The 27,612-nt window shown below is 47.3% G+C and overlaps 1 protein-coding gene across 2 annotated transcripts in view; it reads right to left on the minus strand.

Moving 5' to 3' along the window:
- The window catches only part of SPOCK1 (SPARC (osteonectin), cwcv and kazal like domains proteoglycan 1), a 558,187-nt gene that overhangs the window by 136,992 nt on the left and 393,583 nt on the right, over positions 1-27,612 (minus strand). For both annotated transcript variants that reach the window (XM_065873450.1, XM_065873451.1), the window contains one exon: positions 4,735-4,861. In XM_065873450.1, the coding sequence (XP_065729522.1) occupies positions 4,735-4,861 (127 nt within the window). The remainder of the gene's footprint in view (positions 1-4,734; positions 4,862-27,612) is intronic.

Raw genomic sequence — 27,612 nt, forward strand, 5'->3', positions numbered from 1 at the left:
CTCCGCACAGGCTTCAGATCCACCTGTGAAAGGGTGAACACTTCCCCTGGAGGACGCTGATTATTTATTACAGATTTCCTTGATGATGATGGGACTGGGCTGCAATATATTTTTGCCAAAACTGATTTTTGTGAACGTGATTTATGACATCAAATCACTTCCAGTTGTACATGCATCCTGGTCTCACCTGTCCTTTGTTTCTTGACCCCAGTGACCCAAAAAAGGCCATAACTCCAGGGAATGGGAAGTCACTTGTTCACTAACAGCTAACTCCTTCACTCTATTAACTGCCCATCTACTGGTGGTCCTGTGACAGCTTTGTCTGAGACTAAAATGTGCCCTTGAACCTGAGTAAAGAAGTGGCCATATGTTTAGGGGCAATAGCTAAATCACTCCAATACTGAACCCGACCAGTCTGAAATATCCCCCTTGGAAGGAAGTCTCATTGCACATCACGAGGGTTTAGAATTGGTCTTGGCTTCAGAGGTCTTGAGCAGTCAGCATATGCCTTCAGCATGAGTCATTTGATTCATTTCTTTAGGAAAAAGAGGACGCCAACTTTCTAAAAGTGGATAGAAAGCTAGGAGATTAATGTCAAAAACCAACACACACACCATTTTCCACTGTACTGCTGCCCCTCCACCAGCCTCTGCCCTTTGTTTTAACTGGAAGCAGGTGATCACAGATATCCGGGCAAGAGACTCTGAGTGTCAAATTCTGCCACTGCCCTTGACTCTTTGGGCCTCAGTCTACCCCACATGGAGGATGGGGAGAAAGGCACTACAAGTTCCGATAAGAAGGCATTAGGTCTCTTTTTTTGCTCCAAGAAAAGACAGCTGACCAGGTCTGAGAAACTCAGGACTGAGGCAGGTATAGGAATTCAAGGGCACTAGAGGAATAACAGGCTGGGGCAGACTTTGGGGCTCTGCCCAGCAGTACCTGGAAGCCATTCCTCTTTTGAAAAAGCATTGCAAAGGAGCCTTCCAAATCCTGATCCTGCCTCTTAAACAAGCTAGTTGCCACTACCTGTAAGCAGGCAACCTTCCCTAACCCAAAAGGCCAACTTTCCTGCTCAAACTGCAGGGGAGCCCTGACCAGCAAACATTTGCAGAGACATTCCCTGGGCAGCTGACAGCATTTCAAGCCACATCTGACAGGTTACGACTGCTCCTTGTAGCTCGGGGGTCAGGGCGAGCTGGCATTTGAAGCTCCTTCTGCGAACGAGAGACAGGCGAGCGGGCAGGTTGTTGCTGGAGTTTGATGTGCAACGTGCCACTTGCCCAAACAGCCCTGATCACTCACTGACATTTCTTGGCTCGTCTCTAATCGCAGGCTCCAGGATCAGAGAGTTCACTCCAGAGCTGGAGGGAATAACTGAACAGCACAAACTGGATCTTCACAAAGACAGAATCATTGCAAAGAGCCTCTCTCTGCCAGGGCTCCAGGCTGGGTGTTTAGCTAAGCAACTTGGCCCAGGCTGGGGATGGCTTATTTCTCTCAATCACTAAGCTCTCTGCAACCCCTTCACTCAAATCCTAGAAGGGTTGCACAGACTGGAATCTCACCATTCCTTCTCAGCTGGAGTCCTCAGAGGCTCTTGTCTCTTATCCGTGATGCTGAGCACCCACTGTGTGTCCTGTGCCTGGTGAAGGTAGACAGGCATTGTTTCTACCTCTAGGACCACGCACACTCTTAAGTCTGCCACTTAAGGTGGACATGGGCAAGAAGGCACTTACAGTAGCAAATGTCCTGCAAGCCTGGCATTGCCTGACCACCTGTTTACTTTCCAAGCTTTGGCTGAATGTCTCCTCTTGGACTGTCCTCACATCTGCCCTCTCCTCCTCGTCCCCTGCGTCTCTCCCCTCACTGTCACAGCCACCAGTAGGGCAACCTCTTGGTTCTTCAAACTCATCATCCTGGCTTAGAGCCTCGGCCTATGCTATTTCCTCTATCTAGAACATTCTACCAATGCCCCCTCTCAGAGTTTAAAGGACACCTCCTCAGAAAGGCCTTCTCAGCAGGCAACCTTCTCTTACACAAAAAGCCAACTTCCCTGCTCAAACTGCAGGGGGGCCCTGACCAGCAAACATTTGCAGAGACATTCCCTGGGCAACTGGCAGCATCTCAAGCCACACCTGACAGGTTACGACTGCTCCTTGTAGCTCAGGCGTCAGGGGTAGCTGGCATTTGAAGCTATAAAGCACTCTGTCTCTCTTTCAGGGCACCACAAGTATTTCCTTGGTACCAGTTACCAAAATTTGAAGTTACCTATTTATTTGTTTGGTCAGTTATTTCTGTCTGTCTCCCCTACCAGAGTATAACCTCCAAGTGAGCAGGGATGGCGTCGGGCTGGTTCCCCACTGCCCTTGCATGCTCTGCACAGTGTCTAGAACAATGACAAGTGTCCAAGAGATAGTTGCTGGACAAACGAATGAAGGATCTGTCTAGAGTAGGTGATTACGGAGACAGACTCTGGGGGGCTTTGCTGTTGATGGTGAAGGGTCTCAGCTTAGTTGCGACTGCAAGAGGAGAGCTATCCATACATTTTAAGTGGTGGGGGGGGGTGTACAAACAGACTTTTAATGCAGAATGACCCTCACCTCTTATGTCATGTGGAAATGGATTTGGGGGGCCGGCGAAAGGCAGACTGGAGGTAAAGAGTCCCATTAGGAGGTGTCTATAAAAACCAAAGTCCTCACTACTCAAAGTGTGGTCCGTGGACCAGCAGCATGGACGTCACCTGGGAACTTGTTAGAAATGCAGAATCTCAGGCGCCACATCAGACTTGCTCTGTCATAACCTGCATTTAACAGAATCTCCAGGCAATTGTTCACATACCTAGAAGCTGTGCTTTAGCTGAAAGACAATGATGGCCTGATCTGCCTTTGGGGACAGATCTGAGTCATCAAAGTTATTATAAATGCACTAGTCCAGACAGTGCAGGGTGTTAGAAGCAAGCCTGCGGTTCCTTCAGGGCCAGGGAGAGACGCCAAGCGGGGATGGTAGGCACACTCAGCAAAGCTGGGCTGCGCGACTGAGCCAGGACGCTCTGGCTGTGACCCTGGGCAGAGGCGCTGTAATTCACACTGCAGGTCTGACGTTGGGGAGGTATGGCTTACTGACTCTGTCCGTGAAGAAGAGCCAGCTTTTTTATTTCCACTATATCATAAGTTTCCCCAGCACCTGGCACAGGGCCTGGTGCATAAGAAGGGCTCTAGTGATACCTGTTGAAAGAACAAAGGAACTACAAAGCAGTGATTATGATACTGATATCCTAAAGCAGCTTACACGGGTCTGGGTGCAAGTTAGATGAACCTTCTGGCTTCCCGTTTTGTTACATATATTCCCTTTGGTTAGAAAACTGTGAAAATCCGAGAGAATAAAAATCTACTTTCAGTGAATAAAAGTACATGACTCAGTCTTTCGGTGAATAATAATACATGATTATTATTATTACTTGTAATAATCCTAATAAGCTTCTGAGGACAGCAGGCAGTGAGGGACCCCCAGGCCTATGCAATCTCCACGGTGTAAAGGTCAGGACGGTGAGGGGATGCAGAGAACAGAAGCTATGTGTGCAGTGGGGAAGGGACAGAGGTGGGACCAGCGTAAAGGCCCAAGCCCAAGGACCACAAGGCAACGTGGCCACAAGTGACCAGGGAGTCACCAGTTACATCTCTCATCAGCCCCCGACTCCCTTCTGCAAATGATCCCTACAGAGAAAACAAGGAGAGATAAAAGCGGTGCAGCTCTGGCTGGAGGGGATGGGAGAGTCAGAGACCCACTCCTCGCCCCCCACCCTGTCTCAGACACACACACACAACTCTCCATGCCTAGCACTAAGCGTGTGGGAGCGGGTGCTGATTTATATTTGTTGAATAAGAGAATAAGCAAACCCTTGTCGATTCTGTGGTTTCTTTTGTTCATTATCCCACCGAAATGTACCCATTCCCAAACATAAATGGACAACCTTAGCCCGAGGACACTGTCTGTAGTTCCAAGAACAAATGGTCACCTCCTTCCTCCACCCTAGTGATCCCTGCTTCCCTGCCTGCAATTCCTTTTATTACAGCCCAGATGAAATGCTCCTCCTCTGTGAAACTTCTCCTCCTTGCTCCAGTAAGAATAAACAGACCCACTTTATGTCTAGTCCTTTTTTCTATGAAACCATTTTCTCTTCACTGGTTTGAGTTAAAATGACCTGTCACCATACTAGCAACCCTGCCCCCCCACATTAGACTGTAAGCCCTGAAGTCCCCAGAGAAAGGAACAGCAGCCTCTCTAGCCCCAGGTCCTGGTGTCGTGCTGGATACATTCTAGATACACAATAAATGCAGCTTAAATGTGTGCCGACATCATACACCTCCCTATCACCATGCTGTCTGTAAGGCAGGCAGCCTGGGCTTCCCTCATATCTTTGCTCCCCATCCGCTGAGCTTTGGAACAGCTTACTTCCTCACCTCCTCCAGGAAGCTGGCCTAGATTCACTTCAGGATCACACACCACTCGCAGAATCACACTTCCCCTAAGGCCTTGATCACTCCAGTTACATAGGAGAGAATACGTTTATCTTGTCTCTTAGGCCAAAGAGTCTGTTCGTGTGGCAGCTTCTCAAGGGCAAGCCCCAAAGTCCACCGAGATTCACAGGCCCCAGTTTTGGCCCAGAGAGCCTTGTCAGAACAAACAGACACAGAGTACTTTTTGATGACAAAAAAGAGAACGAAGAAGACCGACCTTGGATGTATAGGTGTGGCCGTCGGAGCCGCAGATCATGGCTGACTGTGCCGTGGGACAGGGCTTGCACTTGACCAGATTCGAAGGTCCAGCCCAGTGTCTGTGGGCTACATTCCCCTTCTTTTGCCTGAGGATGAAAAAAAGAGGGCATAAGGTAACTGAAGCTCCAGTCTCCATGGTCTTTCCTCCTAGCCAGGCACATCCTGAAGGCCCCTGGCCAGCACCCCGATTTGTACCAACTTGCTGACAGTGGGCAGGAGACAGTTCCAAAAGCCTAGGTTCAACCCACCAGATGGATGGAGGAAAGCAATGTGGCCATTAAAAATGTTGTAAACACATGACTTATTGCCCTGAAGAGACATTCACAACACACTAAAAAGACAATGAGAGAATGACTCCGTCAGCTTCCCCAGCGCCCCATCTGGGGTGTGGCAGATCACAGGTGCCCCCAAACAGCACCCAGAGCCTCAGACGCCTCCAGGGCCGACCAGCAGTCTCCAAGTGGGAGGGTGCAGAGACAACTCAGAGAACAGTCTAGATAGAAATGCATCTCCAAACACAACCAGATGACTTTATCACAGCTGTGGAAAACCATCTCTGGATACGTTTTAAAGCAATTTCAGTCCGGCTTTCAATTTGCCATTCGATAGCCCGGTTCTGAGGTGATGTCACTTTCACCTGCTAAAATCATCATAATTCTACTCTTTCATTCCAGCTCCAGTCTCCCCTATCCTAACCTTTGTCATAATGATAAATGGTGCTATTAGGATGGCTTATGTCGACAGAAGGAACCCCATCACCATATCATAAACCACCGAAATAAAGGCCTGCAGTTACGGCCTCCCTTTCTCTCTTAGTTGAGGCTGCTTTCCCAGCAAACCACTGAGAGCCACTCTCCCAGCTGAGGGGCGAGTTCTGGGTGGAGGACAAGTGAGTGTGAGCTGCCCATCAATCAGGCGGGTACTGTGCCCTTGAAGTGCTCTGCTCTGGCAGTCCTGCAAGGTGTTTATTCGAGCGCTAGAGTCAGAAAACACAGGTTCAAAAGTCAGCTCTGCCTCTTACGGTGTGATTGCAGCAGGATATCTCACCCTGTAAATCTCAGTTTCCTTATCCGTAAAATGGGGCTGGGGGGGTGGCTGGGAATAGTATCTCCTTCAAGGGGATGGTATGAGGATTGAAATGAGCTGATGTATGTAAACGACTCGGTATAATGCCTGGAAAATAGGAAGCAATAAAATTGGTACCTGCTGTTATCATTATCATTTGCCCCAAAAGATGGAGGTATAAGTACCGTTGCCATAGAAATATGACTTAATTTTAAAGCCCTAGGTCTGGAATGGTGCTGAACTCCCCAGAACTCACGGGGCCCAAGGAGGACATCTTTTCTGCCAGGTGTGGAACGGATCTCCAGCTCCTCAGGAATTGGGGTTTGGCATCTGACATAACCTACCCTCTTCCAAATGAAGCAAAGTGAGAAAGAAACGGCACCCACCAACTTGGTTCTTATCCTACCTCAAACCTGCCCCAGCGATGTGGGGGAGGCAGTAAGAGCAGGAAGGTCTGTTTGGGGAACTGCCTTGGAGGCTGACATCGAGAGGAGGCCCACGTGCCCACAGCACAACACTTGGAGCCATCAGGGATCGCAGGCTGGACGGGTTGTAGGGCTGAGCCTGTCTGACCAATGAACTGGTAGAGGAAGTCCTACGAGGGCACTTGGAGATGGCCTGGTCCAGATGACTCATTTTCCTAACGTTAGCAACAAAAGCCAAGTTGGCAAAGAGCCTTGCCCACAGTGATGGAGACAACGGGAGGCTAGGTGCGTGGTAACATTCACACAGCTGCAGTGTGTCCAGGGATGACTCCTCCTCAACCCATCTCAGTCCCACCTAGATGAGTAGCCTGAACGTTTGCTGGGGCACCTGCACGTTTGTCACCGGGGCTCCTCTCTCCAACATCTCCCCGCTTCCAGAGCAGCTACCCACCTTGTCCCTGCCTCTCTGTCTGGAATAAAAACATCTACTGTTTGCATTTCTAAATCACATGGACATGAGGTCTCCTACTATCCTTAACCAAACACACTTTCTTCTTTCAAGGTGTGTCCTGGACTACTGAAAAGGGGATTGTAGGGGAGGGGATGCCATGCAGCGGACAAGCCGGCTGTTGGCACAGGGTTAATCTCAGAGGACGTGATTCCTTCAGAAGAACGCCACACATTTATCATCATTCGCAGAGCAGACTGTCTGATGCCGATAATGAAAGAGCAAATACAGGCAGCAGTTCTGGCGTCTGGCAGCCCTTCTCCTGGGTCAGTCCCCAGCGTGCGTTGCCACAACTGGAGCAATTCTTGTTTTGAGTTCTCAGAAAGCGGCAATGAAGTCCAAAGTGGGGGCAGCTTTGCTGGAGCAGGCATAACCGTGTGCAGTGATGCCCCAGAGGAAGGAAGCCTGAAGGAGCTCAGCCAAAGGCAGACAAGGGAGAAGTGAGCACTGAGCCACTGGCTTTGAGGAAAAGATAGAGAACTACCTATTAATCACCAGCGAGTGGTGGGTTATCCCCGTCTCTGGACCTGAACTTCACTATCAAGCGCGTTAAGGGCAGGCAAAGAGGTGAAGCTGGCCAGTGCTTCCTAGTGGGCCTGGTGCATCAAGGATGCTCAATATATCCTTATTGGGTAAGTGGGTGGTACCCTGCGTGCTGACCACTGCAGCGGTTACTAGCGGTTAATCACAGACTATCTGAGCCAGAAAATACCTTAAAATGAATCTAGTCTAAGAACTTTATTTTATAAATGAGGAATTGGACACACATAGCAGAAGTGAACTGCTCAGTGTCACAAAGAAATATGGCCAAGTTCCTCCATATATATCCGTCAGGTTGAAGTTTTCCTGAAAATGACTGCACTGCTCTAGGACCATTTTAATTCCCCTATTTTGGCGTCTGTATTTTCACCATCAGGGCTCAGTTTTATAAATAAAATCCCCATGAAACACTGTCCTTGACTCTGCACCTGCAGTGGAGAAAGCTCTCTCTCATACCTGATGCCAGGTGGTCATGGATTATGCCCAGGAGGAACCACGTCTGACTTCTCCTGGGATGCCTTGGGGACTAGAGGTACAAAGGCCAAGCCATTCTGAGTTTTCCCAATTCTAATGAGACAAACATACCTATTATATCCAGGCAAACCCAGGTGTTCCTTACCCCACTAGGACCCTAGCGGAGACGGCACCCAAACCTATAGTCTCTGTCCAGAGGCCAAATTACACAAAATAATGTACAAGTATATGTGAGCCCAAGGAGGTATAACTTCCCTGGTTATTGTGTGTATATTTCAATCCCCACAATTCAGTGCAAACCATAAAAAATAACCAACCCAGTCAAGGCAAGGGACTAAGCTTTCTGGCTCTAAGATATTTCACTTCTTGAGTCAATGAAGAGTGAAATCCGATGAAGGTGTCTTGATGGGATTGCTATTCCCAATGTCAGAGACATTCATCAACTGGGGCGACACGAGCAATTTCGTCCAGGAGGCAGGTCCTGCCAGCCTTCCCTTTGGCCACAGAGCCCTAACTCCATCCCAGCCTGGCTGGTACTGGGGGCAGCCACACCTCCTACCCTACACACAGCACGGCACAGAAAACCCCAACCGACAAGATGGAGAGAAGAAAGACAATCGGAAGATCACCGGCACTGCTTACTCTCTTTCGCTCAGTTGCTTATTCTTGATCTTTTTTTTTTAAGTTTACCAAGATTCCCAGCATGTATGTTTTTGAAGCAGAGTGATGATTCTTAGGTCTAAATCTGGTGATGCGACTCCCATGCTTTAATTCTCCATCTTCTCCCCACCTCCTAGGGCATCGTCTGAATGCCTAGTTTTGCTGTTAAACTGACTGAGCCTGTCTTCACTGGGTCACTGTCTGTCTGCTTCCCTCTCCAACCTCCCTGCCACACACACGTCCATGTATACACACACATGCCTATGCATGCACATACACACATACCCCATGTACACACCCCCCATGCGCACTCACACCTATGCACGTGCATACGCACATACATCATGCACACACACACACCCCATGCACACGCACTGTGCACGCATATACACACCCATGCACACACCCCCATGCACACAATGTACACACACTGACCACCAATGTCAAATATTTTTTCTCCAGCCACCCTTTGCTACTTCCCACAGGCTCTGTACCCCTGTGCCAACGTGTGAGTTTTTCCCAGATCTGAAACACCTTCATTCCTACCCACGTTTCTCCCCTCCAACCCTCTCTGCCTCATAAGGCCTCCTTCAAGGCTCAGTTCAAAAATCCCCTCCCCCAGGAAGTCTCCGGGGGCCCTTCCACAAGCAGGCAGGCTACACTCTCAGCCCAGCATGGTCCTGTGATCACTTCTGCTCAGGCTCCCCTACTAGTCTCCAAGCAAGCACCTTGATTTGACTGGACCAAATGTTAAGACGCTACTATGATTCAGACAGGACCTGGCATACACCCAAGCTAAAAGCCTTGGAGCCCATCCTGGACACCTCCCTTCCCTGCCCTCACCACTTCTCCCCATCACTCAGGTCCTACTGATTCTATCTCCAGCCAGCCATATCAGCCCCTTACATGTGCCATGCAAACTCAAATCTGTATTGACTTGGTAAACGCCTTCTACCTACAGAGCAAGTATCTGCCCCTTGTCTAAGCTGCAATTCGACTGCTTTCCATGAAGTTTCTCCTCCCCCTGGGAGCCCTACCCCAAGCAGAATTAACCATGACATTATTTGTCCCAACACACACCTCGTTCAGACCCAACTGTGACTGTCACCACAGCACAAAGCAGTTCATTTTGTTTCTATCTTCCTCAATAGACTGTATACTCTTCAAGCGTAGTGACTGCGTCTTAACCATATTTGTGCTCCTGGTGCTTGGAAACATGGTTGACCTTTAACACATGGGTGTGCTCAGTGAATTTATTAATTTGGACTTTTAGAACTTTCTCCTTTTATTTCTGGAAATTATTAGCACTAACCAGAAGACAAAAATTGCATGTTGTTTAAAGAATTCGACCGACTAAGAAATCCTAATTCAGACTTGCAAAAAAACAATTAGCAAATATGTCTGAAGACAGCAGAAAAGTGGGTAGGGAGGACTCTCCTGTGCTTCTGAGGGCTGAGGGACCCGCATCCTCTTGAAGTGAGATTGTCTCCAAAGCTGGGGGAGGACCTCCGAGACAGAGCTTCCAAATTCCCAACTGAGAGCAATTTTCAAACTCGGGAACGAGAAATGAGAATTCTCAAGAACTCTCGAGAACTGCTGAAATAATAAGTTTTTCTGTCTTCTTCTCAATACTATATTTACGCGTTATTTTTAAAACAAATAGGAAATATTAAGTTTAGTAGTATTCATAAGGAAATGTGGCTTAAAGTGAAAAATTCAAATACTAGAAATTACCAGCAAACATGATTGGGTAGTATTCAAGTAATGTGTTATTTGCATCTTCCAGCAAGTTAACAGCACTGCACAGAACCACATGTTGATACCTGTTCTAAAACTACTTTTTGGAACACCACTCAGAGGATTTCTATAAGGTACGCTATGCAAATACATTTATTAATATTCATTTTATTTACAAGAGCAACTCACCACTGGCAGCATGGTGGATGACAACCACATTCTTATAAGATGGCAATAGCTACAGGCAAGACAGACCAGATCATGACTGCTCTTTCCTGTCCTACTTCCTGGAAACGTCAACCTTAACCCTCAAGCCCACATGTCAGCATTTCCTGCTCTTGCTTCCCACTGGCCCCTGCCACTCTTCACTCAGAGATCCCTACCCTCACCAATCAAGGCAAGTCCCAAATCCTGCCACTTCCCCAGCTGACGAGCAAGGGAATCTTTGATGACATGAGTTGTGACCCAGTATTTCACATGAGCATGGGCAGAGGTAGGGCCATAATCAGGGCCCACAGTAAAAGTGTCAGAACAAAGACTTCTAGAGAACTTTTTTCCAGCAATCAATAAAAATGCAGGTGTAAATTTCCTGATATCAATCCCACAGGATGAAATTTAACAAAGTGTATCAAAAATATTTGAATGATGCAGTGGGAGAAGGAGCTGCAGCTGTATAGAACTGCTGACAGTTTTTTCAAAATTTTTAAAAATTTTATTTATTTATTTTTGGCTGCTTTGGGTCTTTGTTGCAGTGCACGGGCTTCTCACTGCGGTGGCTTCTCTTTTTGTGGAGCACAGGCCCTAGGCACACAGGCTTCAGTAGTTGTGGCTTGTGGGCTCAGTAGCTGTGGCGCCCGGGCTTAGTTGCTCTGCGGCATGTGGGATCTTCCCGGACTAGGGCTTGAACCCGTGTCCCCTGCCTTGGCAGGTGGATTCTTAACCACTGCGCCACCAGGGAAGTCCTTTCTTCAGTTATTGAAGAAGACAAGGCCTCTTCATTTTATTTAATACACTGTGCATTCTAACGTGTTTGCATAACTTTTGACAGAACTATTTTACTCTGCATATGAACAGCTGGTAAGAGAGAAAAGCAATTCCAGGTCACAAATAGTAGAAGCAGCATTCCAGTTCTTTCCTGTGACTGCTCCACTCCAGTCTAAATGCCCTGAACACATCTCCCTGACTCCTCGCCCACAACAACACCCTGGCAGTAGATGCTGCCATTACTCCATTTAATGGAAGGAGAAAACAGAGGCCTACATAACCAGTCCCAGTCCCTTCTTCTCTGTCCTGTCTCTGCTCTCTCGTCAAATCTCTACGGCAGACCTGTCAGCTCAGAGGCCTGCAGAACCCACCGAGGAACCAACCCTTTCCTTTAATCACAGTGTCTGTTTGCTGGCAGCCAGCATTACCACAGTTTACTTTCATGTTAACGTCAAACTGCCCATTGGAAACCGAGATGGAATTTGTTTGCAAAATCAGAACTAATTGCTTCTGAAACAAGGATGGAAGATACTCAGATAGTTGATATGGTGGCTACTTTGAACCAGAGACAAAATAATGAACGTTAATTGGAACGAAAACATGTTAACCACTGAAATAATCTGTCCTGTAAAATGAGGCTATAATTCCTCCATTGTTAGGGTTATCTGACTCATTATACTAAGTCATGAAATTACACAGGGGAGCATAATGGCCTGTGTCATTTACAAAAGCTGTTTTGTGAGAGAGAAAGGCTCCCACATGAGACTTGCTCCATCCTGGTGCCCGTGGGCTCAGGAGTCTCCTTCCTTTTCCAAATGAAAAAGGTCCCAGACACAAGATCCTGTCCAAAGAGAGTCCAAGTTTCCTAATAAACAGATGTCTATTAGAGAACTGTGGAAAGAACGCCCAGCCTCCGTGGAGTAACTATTGTGCATCTCGGAGTGTTCTAAGGGCTACTGGGCACTCACATGGTATAAACACATGCTGTTTACAGAAGCTTGAAATTTTTTTTTTTTTAATTTTTATTTATTTATTTATTTATTTATTTATTTTTGGCTGTGTTGGGTCTTCGTTTCTGTGCGAGGGCTCTCTCTAGTTGCGGCGAGCGGGGGCCACTCTTCATCACGGTGCGCGGGCCTCTCACTGTTGCGGCCTCTCTTGTTGCGGAGCACAGGCTCCAGACATGCAGGCTCAGTAATTGTGGCTCACGGGGCAGGCTGCTCCGCGGCATGTGGGATCCTCCCAGACCAGGGCTCGAACCCGTGTCCCCTGCATTGGCAGGCAGACTCTCAACCACTGCACCACCAGGGAAGCCCCAGAAGCTTGAAATTTTTAAGGGCAAATGTATAATAATGATAATAGCAGCTAAACATTTACTGAGGACTTATGATTCTGCTGATACTACTGTTATTACAACCAGCAACAATAAGGACCATGTTCTGAGCTCTCGCAATGTTCCAGGCCCTTTACGTGAATTGTCACATTCACCCCTCCCGGCAGCTCCAAGAAGGAGGGGAGTGATAGTGCAACATGGGAAGAACATGGGAAGTGTTGGGAGTGAGTACAAGTCGAGGAGACTTCGTGAGCAAAGCAGACTTATGGAAGGACCCAGACTCACAAGGTGGGCCCTGGTCATCAGGGTGGAGCATCTATTCAAGCTGGCATGATTCAAGCTGGCATGTCACTCACAGGGAAGCCAGCACCCTTGTGTGTCTTCACTCCATCCGACTTGGCCCAGGTAAGGAGGCTGAGGGTTTGACATACGCCAGGTCGAGACTCCAATCCATCAGAAGAGAGAAGCAGGTGCCAGAATTAGCAGAGAGCCATCAGTCCCCAGGCATGCTTCCAAACCACCAACAAGCCAGCTTTCTAAAGCACCTTCAAACCCATAGGAAAAGTACGTATTTTTTACGTTTTTAGAGCAGAACCAGGGCCACCAAACAGATATGTGCCTGGTATGGATGCAATTCCAAAAGCTGGAACGTCTCTCTGGGTGTATGTCAACGGCAACCTCTGGACTGCAGTTCATTTCAACTTGAGCCTCCATGACCTGCCTTTCACCTGAGCTGTGTAATGGCCCAGGCAGCTGAAAAGCATCTAATCTTCATAGATGACAAGATTCAATAGCCAGAGGGGAGCTTCCAACAGCACTGTACGTGCATGTGTAAAAGAGCTGAAAATGTTTAAGAGGGAACACACCACAGGAAACACTCCCTTAGCCAGGAGGGACTGAGGGTGTGAGAAAGGGAACCTCCACTTTGTTACTCTATATGTCTAGTATTTGACTCTCTTACAACCACGTATTGCTGGTTTAATCTGTTCAAGATCTAAAGAAGGAATGCGTTTTCAGAATTTTTTAAGAAATGCATGTTGTCAAGCCTACCCCTGTCTGCCAACACTCCATTTCTCCAGTAGTGTTTTAAAATGTCAAGGTGATTGAAACAGAAGAAAGATCTTCCAGGTGCGGGAAGGAGGGCTGAAAAAAGGGAGTTTATCTATGTAAAAGCCTCCTGACCAGTCCTCAAAGGCTTCAGTGAAGAACAAGGAGTCAGATCTATCTGAACTAAGTTTCTACATTACTGCATTTTGAGGGCCTGTTTAAGCAAAGCCATCAAAACTGAAGGTATAAGTATTCCGAAGGTGGTTAGGATCCGAGAGACAGTCTACTTTTTCAGTAAACATTTATTATATACCTACTATGTGCCAGAAATTGGGCAAAGAATTCAAAGATAATGCTAGATTTGTGTTAAACGTACTTCCTATAACACACATCACATGTAACAATTATTAATTAGCATAATGATATTTAATTACTCTGGATGGCTGAATTTATTTGGGGTAGGTGTTACTTTAACTGTTTTTATTCCTACATCCTGAAAAGGTAAAGATTCTCTGAGAATGCTAACTTATCCAAGAAAATTTCTACGTGGCAAATTTCTACGTGCTATTAATTTCAGGACCCCCATCACCATTCTACATTCAAGAGCGTCAGAAGCAATTTGTGTGACCAGTGGGCAAAAGACAAGAAGGAAAGGAACTTGCCGAATTACAGACCCAGATCTCCGGTGTTCCTCACATTTCTGGACATTACTCGAATCAAGGTTTCCTTATACTTGAAACCAAATAGATATGTCCGGGGATCCTAATCCAACCCAGTTCTCACCTAAACTCACAATGCCCTCAGCGTGCCCACATCAAATCATGAAGATTAGCAGGCTGATGTGATTATGTAAATTCCACTAAGTGGCCTGAGACTCTGTGTCTGCAGTCACCTTCCATTGAGGCAATGACAGAACACGGCCACTGGCACCAAGGGGCTCTATGAGGCAGCGAGGGTGGAGTTTTAACTCAAACTTCAGCTTGTTAAAGAGCTCGGCCACTGGGGCCTGCAGGCAAAACCCACACACGTACACATACGCTTACAGGCCCCAGCTAAGATTCTGCTTTGTTAATGAAAAGTGCCAAGCCAGCAGTGTAACAGCAGCTATTCGGGAAATGTAAGTGAACGGCTGGGCTTTCTTTATTCCCTTAGGATAATGGATAGTGGAGTACTGTTGTAAAATTCCTTTTCTTCCTAAAAGGGGGCAGGAGAGGAACTGTTACAATTACCCACTGGCCTTTGGCATTCCCATTTGATTTCTTGTTTACTGATTGTCTTTGTTTGCTGGTCCAAGAAAGCAAGGGCCCTTTCTAGCCCTGAGACCTTAGAGGAAATCTTTAGCAATGGATACGCTCATTGGAAAACAATCAAATGAAAGCCCAGGGCCAAGAATTTCCTTTGCCTCCCTCTCTGAGTGTCCATAATCCTGCCTCTTCTCGGGAGGGGCCAGAAGTACTGAGGGTTTTGCTACCACGACTTCCAGCTAAGTGTGTGTGAGCTCAGGTGTGCACAAGAGGGTGAGTGGAATTCTAACATGGGCTCTGCTGCTATCATCTCAGAAAATACGTGCTTGCGTTCCTGAGGGGCAGTTAATTATAATGGGACATGCGTATGAGAGAAAAAATAGCCACGTTTGTTTTCTAGTCACCAGCAGCAAAGCAACCCCATCCTAGGAGGGCTGCATATGATCCACTTTAGGAAGAACAAGTCGGCAAAATGAAGCAGAGGTGGGTAGATGGCATCGGGGATACCGCCTTTGCAGGACAGGCCCAGAGACAGGCTGGAAGCTGACAGAGACACGGATCCAAGGAGATCCAGCTGAACACCATCATCTGCAAACCATCAACGTGGCACCATTCACCACCACCAGTGCCGCAGAACACAGGCATGGCCACGTCTGCATCATAACTTTCTCCTGCTCTGAAAGGTTTCTTCACAATCAAGGTCAGAGGAGAGAAGCTAGAGCCCTTGACAAGTTCCTTCTCGCCTCTGTGGCCTTCACTGGTAGGGAATTTTCTAGGTGGGCAGCCAAGAATGAAGCCTAGCTCCCTCGGTCTTGTGTTTTCTCCAACACTTACCTTCTCCGGCCAGGTTCCTCCCATCCTTTCCCAAGGGCCAGCTCCAAGGCTACTCCTCGCAGAAGATGTCTCAGACAGCCCCGCCCCTTCCCTGAAGCATGTCTGTCCTACGTTCCCAGTCCCTTGTTTGTGCCCTGCAGCTCTTTATCATTGGCTACTTTGGACTATGCTCATTCAGGTACCCAGCTGCTCCTATGCACAGACAAGATACTCAAGAATGTGTTGGCACAGGGAGCAGTAGCCCTGTGCCCTAATGCTATTCCAGAGTAGAACCTGGACCAATGTCTAGAAGTTACCAAGAGAAAACCTTCTGAGTCAGCATAAGGGAGATCTCTCAACACAGTGAGAGCTGTCCCAGGACAGAGGTTCCATCTCAGGAGGTTGGGGAGGAGGCTGCCAATACCGCAAGAGGTCATCTAGAGGAAGGGGATTCTACAGAAAGCACACTCTGGTGTGTGTAAGCATTCTTCTATGATGGACCATGAGGAGCTTGTTTCTATTTCTTTAACACTGTAGTCAAGGGCACTGAACATCCTGGAATACAGATCTTTATGTGTGTCTCTATTGGCTTCCGTGAGATAGATTCTCCAAAATGGAATTAGGGGGCCAATGAGGCCAAAATACCCACCAGAAGTGCTGTAATGTGAATACCTGCAGAGTGCCGAGACCTGGAGTTATACTCCAGACGGAACTAGGTATTACAAGTAAGTGGGATGAGCATGTTCGGGGTGGGGGGCGGGATGTGCTCTGTGGCAGGGAACTCACTAGATGTGAGCTCACGTGAGCTGGCAAGGATCATCACCCCACCTGATGGTTCCTTGAGCAACTGGAGGCTCAGATAGGAGACTACCTTTCACTGGACACCTACTATGTTCCAGCATTACTTTAAAGTCATCCTCTGATAAGAAAATGCAGATTCCATGTAGGAAAGTGTCTGGAAGGCAAAGTGGCCCTTACGCAGAAGACGGGCTTCGGGCAGCCTTGCCCTGGTCCCCCATCTCTGCCACATAAAGGCTGTGCAGGATTGAGCAAGTCACACAGCGTCCGAGCCAGAGTCCTTACATGCTCTTAAACTACTAGGGATACTAGTAAATACCACTGGTCCACGCTGCCCCTTCCCTGCCTTCTACCCATGGCCCAGCCCCAACTACAGGGGGAAGTGGCTGCTGCTTTCTTGGAGTTTTAACTTTAGTTCATGGGACTTCTGACTTCCTAGCCTAGACTGTAGGCACCTGTGTCCCTAGTCCCCTCCACTAGGCTACCAGCTCCAATGAGGGGGGCTTTAGGATCGTCCTGTGAGCGCACGTGTGCATGAATGTGCGTGAACGTGCGTGCGCGTGCACACACACACACACTCACACCCAGAGTCCTCCAGCTCCTCTCACATAGCACACAATCTGGTTTTAAGAAAAAGAATTCAAGAAAATTCGGTCCACATTTTCCTGTCGATTATATTATAAAAAACTCTTACCAGATCTTTTTACAGTGGTCATTTTAAATCTTCTTCAATTCATGGACAATTGTTTTATTCTGATGCTTTCTTAAAAGCTTTTGCAATAAACTATAATCCAAAAGTAATAAAAAAAATTCAGTTCATCCTAAGCCACACTTTTATGTCACTCTCTGGCTTAAAGCCACATAAAACTTCCTTTCACACCTGGCCTGAGAGCGGACCCCGTCCGTGGCCTTCAAGACTCTGTACGGTTGGGCCCTGCCTCCCTCTCTGGCCTCATGCAGCCAGGTTCCCTCCATCACTGCCTTTCTGCAGCTCAGGCCTCTCTCCTCTCACTTCCTTTAGGACACCAAGGCCCTTTCCCTTCCCTGAACCAGGGCCTTTGCAAAGGCTGTTCCCCAGCTCCAAGAACACTTCTCCCTACTCTGTACCTTCTCCTCAGCTGGCACTGTTGGTGGGAATGTAAATTGATACCGCCACTATGGAGAACAGTATGGAGGTTCCTTAAAAAACTAAAACTAGAACTACCATACAACCCAGCAACCCCACTACTGGGCATATATCCTGAGAAAACCATAATTCAAAAAGAGTCATGTACCACAATGTTCATTGCAGCTCTATTTACAATAGCCAGGACATGGAAGCAACCTAAGTGTCCATCGACAGATGAATGGATAAAGAAGATGTGGCACATATATACAATGGAATATTACTCAGCCATAAAAAGAAACGAAATTGAGTTATTTGGAGTGAGGTGGATGGACCTAGAGTCTGTCACACAGAGTGAAGTAAGACAGAAAGAGAAAAACAAATACCATATGCTAACTCATATATATGGAATCTAAAAAAACAAAAAGGTTCTGATGAACCTACTTGGAGAGCAGGAATAAAGAGGCAGACATAGGAGATGGACTTGAGGACATGGGGTGGGAGGGCGAAGTGAGAGTAGCATCCACCGTATACACACTACCGAATGTAAAATAGTTGGCTGGTGGGAAGCAGCAGCATAGCACAGGGAGATCAGCTCGGTGCTTGGCGATGACCTAGAGGGGTGGGATAGGAGGGAGGCTCAAGAGGGAGGGGATGTGGGGACGTGTGTATCCATATGGCTGATTCGCTTTGTGGTGCAACAGAAACTAACACAGTATTGTGAAGCAATTATACTCCAATAAAGATTAAAAAAAAAAAACCAAAAAACCACTTCTCCCTACTCTGTACTTTCTCCCCAGCTGGTACCTTTCACCTTTCACCCCCTTCAACCAACCTAAAGTGACCCTCTCTTATGGCACCCTGCTCTTATCCTACTTAACGCATAGCACAATTTATATGATACTTTCTTTATACCTGTCTTTTCCAACAGACTTTAATCTCCACAAGGGTAGACTGTGTCCATTCATCACAGAATTCCAAACACACAGCAGTGTCTGGCAAGTGGAAAGCACCATAAATACTTGTTTAAGAAATGATCGCAGACTCCAACTTCGTGGAATCTGAATGAATGACATTTAACCCACCATCACCAGTGCATGGGAGCCCCTTTCTGAGAACCAGTCCTGCCAATGTGATGACAGGATGGACTCAAGCCCCAAAGCCCTTCATCACCATCACCATCACCTTCACAGATGGCCTCCCTGGTACCCGCCAAGAGAAGGACACTAGTTCCAGGCCGGAGGGGAGCCCCGACACTTTGCCCTCCACTTGGGAATCCTCATAGCCATGGAGGTTTGAGCCAGAGCCTCCTCTCTCATGTCAGGTAAATGGGAAGCAGGACACCCCAGCACCCCAGCTGCAGCAGGACCATGGAAAAGACAGTCCGGAAGAGGGGCCTTTCACTCTTCAGTAAGACAGCCACATTCATTTCAGTGTGTACCCATGAACAACATCACTTAAGAGTGCGCCTTGGAAAGGTACCAAGGTCCCCAGACTAATTAACTTTCATCTCTCCTGTCCCTCTGTTCATGGAAGGCCTTGCCGGCTGCCCATCCCCTCCGTGAGGAACATTAAAGACAGAATATTAGCTTGAGAACATTCGATTTAAAACAAAAGTACACCTAAAGATAGCCTCAGATGCCCATCTAAATCATCCCGAGTCCATTTTCTGGCCCCAGAACCCTCATGGTCAGTGCCCCAGATAGGCCCTACTCTGGCGCCTGATATCCATAAAGAATGTCTTTCACGGTTCATTGGTTGAATTAATCTGATGCAAAATGTCTAAACTGGAAACCTGTGAGTTGGGATCTTGATGAGTTTTGGCAGAGCAGCAAGCGAGCCACAGTAGATTTATTAATAACAAAGGTGAAGGAAAGAAGTTTAAGAAAATTAAAACAGAAGTAAGTGAAAGGGGAAAAATCAATCAGATCACTTCTGTAAAAGAAGATGATGTGTCCCAAGGCCACACCAGCCTTGCTCCCCTGGACACCAGGACACTGCTCTCCCTGGATCCTGGAAAGTGGCCCAGAATGTGCAGGCAACACACAACTTCGGTGAGTTGCAGGGGGGCTTGAGCTTGTCTGCTTCCTTATGTTTAAGGGCAAGTGTGCTAATACGACGATCCACACCTGTGCGCCACCCGGCAAGCCTTGAGCCCTGGTGGAAATCATGCCTCACAATGACCTCTCCAAAGCCTGCACACCCCCCTTGACCTCCTCTTTCTAATCCATTTCAATTTGATGCATAAAACATGCCACTCCGTGCATTCCTTAACATGCAGGGGCACCAGGAAGCACAGCAACTGCAACCCAGTGATCTGGGGCAGAACCACAGAGCAGGGTGGTACACTTAATGCTTTCTAACAGAGACGGGGAGGAAATGAGAGCGGCGTTCGATCAGTCCCTGGCCCTGTCAACAGCCACTCCCGTCTCCACAGATGCTTGGCTCACTAGCCCTCCAGCAGCTTTGCATCTGGGCACAGGCACCTTCTGAGAATTCCACCACAAAACATTCTCCATCTCCTCCACATAGTACCTGGTTAAAAAAAAAAAAAAAAAAAAAAAGAGACAAGGATCCAGTGCTTTGGGGTCCATTAGAAACTGAACTGCCCCTTCTGGAAGGAGGCCCCGCTCCAGCAGCGCAACCCAGGAGGCAGAGATGACAGACTGGCGGAGGACGCTGGAGAGGATACTAGCAGGGCCGAGGCTCTGATCCTAGAGAGACTCACCCAGAAACTGCCCAGCCAGGCAGAAGTCCACGAGACAGACCAGGAGGCCTCGCCAGGTAACCCTGCCCTCATCCACTCTTGTCTTCAGACCTAACACTGCTTTGGCACCAGAAGTGTGGTATTAAAAAAAAAAAAAAAAAATGAAAGGAAACCAAGGCAGGGCAAGATATGAGTCTGGGACATTTCACTGGCAGTCATGATTTTAATATATTTTAAATGCATTTATAAAACTTGCCTAGTGAATTTGCCTTCCAATGTAAGATCTGCCTCTCACTCCTCTCCCCTGCTCCAGGGGACTACAAATTCCACACAATTATTCACATCTCCATTATGAATTGTTTTCTACTCTCTGCAGCTTTGGTCCTCAAGCTCGTATAATCAACACCCTCAGCTTCAGAGAGGAAATTAAAGGCAGAGAGTAGGTAACTGGCTTGCTTGAGCTGTGAAACCTTGCTCAGTGAAGGCCTCAGAAGCAGCTGGGTCCTCATGGGCAGAGGCATAGAGTCCTTCTGTTCTTTAAAAAAAAAAAAAATGGCTGCGGTTTAAAGTAATTAAATATCTCTATGTTTAAGTGACATGTGGTTTGAATGACTGCTTTTGGAAAAACCACAAAGGGAAAAAATGCATCCAGAATTATTGCTTTTGGCACAGAAAGGAAGAAATGGGGTTAATACCCGGGCCCTCACCGATCGCTCTGTAAGGGGCAAGAGTTAGGAGAGACGGTCCCAGGCCTATGTGTCACGGGCATCTAGGATCAGGAACAGATTGGCTGGTGGGCTGGTGTAGCACTGCAGGCAAAAGCAGCCAGTGAGAGCTCATACCCATAGCTCCGCAGCAGAGGAGGCTGTATGGCATCCCTCCATCCTGGTTCCAAACCTACCCCTTACGGCCCTGTGCAACCAAGGGAATTCCTTATGGAACCTCAATAGTCCCACCTGTAAAATGGGGATCATAATACAGACCTACAGACTGCTGTGGGAAATCAGCAAGGATGCTTCTGCTAAGTGAGCCTAACATGGTAGGTGGTCAGTGAGTGGCAGCTCTGGAACCAACCACTCTCCCTATGTTTTCCTCAGTGCCCAGTGGTAGGTATTTGCAATACAACAGACCACAGTGGTGGTTTCTCTGTTTAGAAAGGTGACTGACTCAGAAGTTGGCTCAAACTGAAAACTCAGCTGCACTAATTCCACAAATAGCCTAGAAATAGCATCAAGCCCTCATTAGCACGTTACCCAGAGAAGATGGCAAACGAAGATCCCTCAAGGTTAGCACAGAACGCAAGGCAATTCAAAGGCCCCTTGGAGAAAGGGTATGAGCTATACAAATATAAAATCGTAGCAAGGGATGTGCGCATTATCACATTTTGCTTGGTAATTGGAAACAACGCCTTGAATTGCGAAGCACCAGAAAGCCTAGGACTCACCCACCTTCCACGTGGCCGTGTGTCTCCCAAACTGAGACAGGTGTATGTGTATAATCGACCTGTTCAAAGCCTCTGTAGCAGGAGGCAGTGCTTTGTTGTAAAACAAAACTGAGATGAAATAACCGTCATCCTTTCAAATAACCTCTGAGAGTTTCGTATTTGAGGCACATTCTGTGATGTAATTCTCTCTGACCTCAGACACTTTGATTCCTTTTTTCACGTTCACATAAAAGACTGAGAGCTCTCCGACTGGTCCACTGCACTGCCAGCCTCGACTGGATCTGAATTCTTCACTGGTGCAGAGAATGCGTTGTTATTCCAGATAATTAGGAAGTAGAGATAAAGGGCCATTATGTTAGAAGGCCTGGCCCATTGGGAAGACCAGCTGTTGGCTCCTTATTTAAAAACAGATTAGTTCCCACTGCTCCCAGAAGGCTTCCAAGGGCACACTCAGACACCGAAAGTCCCATCCTGACGTCCTTTCCTCCCAGTCACAATGCTCGTGCAGAATTTGAGAATGTAGCTTATCTGGAAGGCTTAAAACAAATGCTTCAATTTTCCATTCTCCAAATGAAAATCAATGGCAACAGAGAGGTAAAATCGATGTTCAGCGCTCTGTAGGGAGAAGCCCTCCCCATCTCTCACCCACCCAGAACAATAAATCAGAACGAGCCATCCCACCGGCAGCGAATTCCTAAGAGCAGATCCCTCTGCAGGTAGTGTGAGCTTCTGTCCATTTTTTCCATGAATCACCCCCTAAGAGGGTATTTTCTTTAAGAAGAGCTAAGAGAATATTTTTAAAACTTAAGTCAGAAAGAGTAACACATTGCTGCATTAAAAACTCTTCTTCCCCAAACAAAGCCATTTGCCAGGAGGACCTTTGGCATCTAAGAGCAGAGTCTGACTTAACTGTTACCCCAAGGTCCATTTTGCAATATCAAGCATTAAAGAATGCTCAGGCACCCCAATGACCTGCTCCCCGAGACAATGATCTGTTTTCTGTCACCATAGGTTAGCTTATATCCACTAAAATTTCATGTAAATGAAACTCATACAATATACATTATTGTCTTCTTTCACTCAGCATAATTATTATAAGATTCATCCATGTTACAGCATGTATCAATAGCTTATTCTTTTTTAACTGTTGAGTATTAATCCATTGCAATGAATATACCACAACTTGCTATCTGTTCACCTGTTGATGGACATTTGGGTTGTTTCCAGCCTCCAGTTATTACAAGTAAAGCTGCAATGAACATTTGTGAGTGAGTCTTTATATAGACATATGCTTTCATTACATATTCTAGAAACAAACCTTTTGTTGGGCATATGTTTTGCAAATATTTTCTCCCAGTGTGGCCTGTCCTTTTATTAGTCTAACAGTGTCTTCTGAAGATCAAAGTTTTTACTTTTGTTTTTTGGTTTTTTTTTTGGTACGCGGGCCTCTCACTATTGTGGCCTCTCCTGTTGCGGAGCACAGGCTCCGGACGCGCAGGCTCAGTGGCCATGGCTCACGGGCCCAGCCGCTCCGCGGCACGTGGGATCTTCGCAGACCGGGGCACGAACCCGTGTCCCCTGCATCGGCAGGCGGACTCTCAACCACTGCGCCACCAGGGAAGCCTGTGCTGGAATATTTTAATTCCTGTTTTTAGATTACGTGACCATCGCCTATTTCCTGTTTCTTTTTGCTTGTCTACACTCTCAGTGTTTTCTGTAACGAGCATCAACTACTCTGATATCAACAATAAATTAGAATATTAAGAAAAAGTCATTTGAGAGAAGGCTTCGTGACTCCAGGCCGCCTTCACACGGCTCTTAAGTGTATAAGTGGCCCCCTTGGAGCACCTAAAAGACGAACAAGCTTCCAAGAATTTACCCTCTCCCAACCCTGCTCAATACTGCTCAACAGCAGGAAAAGATGAAACAGAGAACGTCCAAAGAGAATCCTCCAAAGGGACTGTGAGTTTAGTTGAAGCCTCTCAGTGAAACCAACTACAAACCCAAATGCCATTCTAATAAAGGGGAAGCGTTCCAGCAGGGGTTGGGGGGAGGTGTCCCACGCGGTCCCCCAATGAAGTTGCTTGTCCAGCCGCCCTGACACTGTGTAGCCACAGACCCACGTGTCAAACCGCTTCTCCACTCACTCCACCTCCGAGGGCGAAGAAAGCTAATGAAATTCTCTCGCGGATGCGCTTACTGTCCTCCTGTCTCAGTCCGCTTGCAAAGACAGCCCAAATCTGTAGCCTCACAAGCAGCCCCAGGCCGACCCCACTGCCTCTCCATGTGTGTGCGCTCCTGACTGTCTGGCGGGCGGGATTTACCTCTTGAGCTGCTGCAGAGGCCAGACAGGCTGATGGGATTGCTTGCAGATGTTTCACAGAGAGAAACATTACTTCCCTGATGGATGAATAAATAGAATTGTCAACATGGCCTCCCTGGTCAGAGGCGACCCCTAAAGTACAATGAGGAAGGACAGATGTTTCATCTGGGAAGGGGTCCAGGACTCTAAGAAGAGGTGTGCACTGGGCTGGTATGGGCTGAGTAATTCGGCCTCCCAGAGGGAGGGAGGGGGAAGGCTAGACCCACAACTACAGCCACCACCATTGTAGAGCCTCTTGCTGGTGCAGGCCACCGCCCAAATCCTGATGACAGAGTGGGCATGCCCCTCAGTCAAAGCCTCCTCTTTGAGCCGTTTTTCCAGTGAATGAAGGGTACCTATCATCAGGAATGTCATCTTCTTCCAAGTCCTCACGTGCTGTGAATCACAAAGCGGGCAGCAGGCTTCCTCGGGAAGAAACTCCAAAGGGCAGAACAAGAAAGTGGGCAGGGCCCCTGGAGTGAGCTACTTTTTCTCAGGAGCATGCAAATTGGGGGTTTTCTGGCTGACCTTCCAGAATGAATCAGACAATAATATACCTCTTACCATAATTGTTTTAGTAATTGTAAGGCTGGTTGTCATTATGTGACATTGGACTACGTACCTTACACCCCTCCATCTTACTGACCTCTCACAAAATGAAATACACACAAAATGTCCTAAGCAAAGGATTAGCAAAACTTAACCACTGGTAAACCCTCTCTGCAAGAATTACTAATGGATGTATCCCAGCAAATGGTAAAGAGGAAAGGGGTAAGTACTTTCATTAAACCCATTTTACAGCTAAGGAAACCCAGATTCAGAAAGGTCAAGTAACTTGCCAAGGTCACATAGCTAGAAAGTAGCCAACCCGGAAATGAGCTTAGAATGCTGTCATTCCCAAATCTATGCTCTTAACCACTGTAATTCTGTGGCCACCAGGAGATGCAGGAGATGAGAATTACACTTCCAACACAAGCAAAAAAGTGGTGGTGCTTCCAACACAGAAACAAGGCATGCCCAGAGAAATACCAGTGACACCTGGATATGCCCAAATACCAGTGAGGTTGCTGCCTCTGTCTCAAACAGATTTGAGCTTATAAATAAAAATCTCTTGTCTGGGACTTATAGAAAGGGCTGTATTCTAGGAGGAAACAGGCAATGGACTATCCGTGTTATATACACACACACACACACACACACACACACACACACACACACAAACACACACACAAAACCATATGGCTGAACAATACAGCACTTTTCCAAAGAGTATGTGGTATTTGCTGCAAAAGAGGCCACATCTTCCCTCCTTCAGAGAAGGAAGAAGTCATGTGTGGCAGGAGAATCTAGGAGAGTTTTTTCAGAGTATGCATGCCTTAAAAGTATTTTTGAATAACAACAACAACAAAAAATGTTTTTCACATCCCACTCTGCAGTGAACTTGATTTTCTTGAGGGTAGGAATAGGGTCTCCTGTTTACCTCTGTAGCCTCAGGGCCTAACACAGGCCTGGCACATAGTAGGTACTCAGTACCTTTTTGTTAAATGACAAGGAATGAATGGATAGAATGACGAGGCCAAAACATGGTGCTGACAAAAAACATAAGCTTGGGAGCTCGACGGTCCTGGGTTTGAATCATGGCTGCCACTTACTAGATATACAAGCAAATGACTGACTCCTCTCTCTGCCTCAGTTCTCTCATTTTTAGAATGAAGACAAAAATAAGTACCAACTTGGCAAAATGGATGAAGGAATTCAAGGATGCAGGTTCTGAGCACAATGCCTGGCATATGCTAGGTTTCAGGGGTGAGATCTATCTTTGCTTCCAGGGAGAACACTCCAGCCTGGGGGAAGAGCAAAGCACATTACAATACCTCGAATCTCATTTTTATGGAGACAAAGCTTGACTATGTTTAGGTGACCACAGAGACTAGGTCTGTTGCTGCAGTGCCAGGTTTGCAGGGGCAGAGTGGGCAGGGGCTCTGCTCCATGCTGTCAGGCTACTCCCCGGGTGCTGATTCTCTGCTGGACCACAATGTCAAGGATGGGAGCTCCCCACACACGTTCTGTGGAAACCATGGACAGGACTGAGGTATATTAAAGTGTGTCACAAGAGGGGCAGCCAAACAGGCAAGAACTGCTCAGACGTCAAGAACTAAGAGGTGGTTGGGACTTCCCTGGTGGCGCAGTGGTTAAGAATCTGCCTGCCAATGCAGGGGACGCAGGTTCAAGCCCTGGTCCGGGAAGATCCCACATGCTGTGGAGCAGCTAAGCCCGTGCACCACAATTACTGCACCGCACGCTAGAACCCGCGAGCCACAACTACCGAGCCCGCGTGCCACAACTACTGAAGCCCGCACGCCTAGAGCCTGTGCTCCACAACAAGAGAAGCCGCCACAATGAGAAGCCCGCGCACCACAATGAAGAGTAGTTCCCACCCGATGCAACTAGAGAAAAGCCCGCATGCAGCAACAAAGACCCAACAGAGCCAAAAATAAATAAATAAATAAATTTGTTTTTTAAAAATAAAATAAAGAACTAAGAGGTGGGACAGCACCCATTCTGCATGGTCCCAGGATCAAACTGGAACCAAAGAGCAAGTTATAGGGAGGCAGATTTCACTGGGAATTGAGTTCCAGAAAGGCTGCTTTCTTTGCCTAAGGTTAGGGTGCAGTGCAGATGAATAGCAGAGAAAGTCGCCAGATCTAAGTGTGTGTAACTCTAATGCCCATCGCAACACCTCTCCATCGTACAGGTAGTAAAGGGAGAAGGGCGAAAATGACACTAAAATCACCTTTCTCCCACCCCCACCCCAACCAACTCCATTCTTAAAGCAAGCCTAGAGTCCAAGACTCTCCAAAAAAGAAGCGTGAGCAAATCCAAAAGGAGCTTCGAGGAGGGGTGGGGAACCATGCAGCTAACAGGGTCTTGGTGCTCCGGTCGGGTGTCAGGCCTGTGCCTTTGAGGTGGGAGAGCCGAGTTCAGGACACTGGTCCACCAGAAACCTCCCAGCTCAGCATAATATCAAAAGGTAAAAGCTCTCCCAGAGATCTCCATCTCAATGCTAAGACCCAGCTCCACTCAACAACCAGCAAGCTACAGTACTGGACACCCTATGCCAAACAACTAGCAAGACAGGAACACAACCCCATGCATTAGCAGAGATGGTGCCTAAAATCATAACAAGGTCACACACACACCAAAACACACCACCGTATGTGGTAGTGCCCACCAGAAACACAAGATGCAGCCTAATCCACCAGAACAGAGGCACAACTCCCCTCCACCAGGAAGCCTACACAACCCATTGAAACAAACTTAGCAACTGGGGGCAGACAACAAAAACAATGGGAACTACAAACCTGCAGCCTGTGAAAAGGAGACCCCAAACACAGTAAGTTAAGCAAAGTGAGAAGACAGAGGAACACACAGCAGATGAAGGAGCAAGGCAAAAACCCACCAGAACAAACAACTGAAGAGGAAACAAGCAGTCTACCTGAAAAAGAATTCAGAATAATGATAGTAAAGATGATCCAAAATCTTGGAAATAGAATGGAGAAAATACAAGAAACGCTAAACAAGGACCTCAAA

This window comes from Phocoena phocoena, chromosome 3, assembly GCF_963924675.1.
Source record: "Phocoena phocoena chromosome 3, mPhoPho1.1, whole genome shotgun sequence".
Taxonomy (NCBI): Eukaryota; Metazoa; Chordata; class Mammalia; order Artiodactyla; family Phocoenidae; genus Phocoena; species Phocoena phocoena.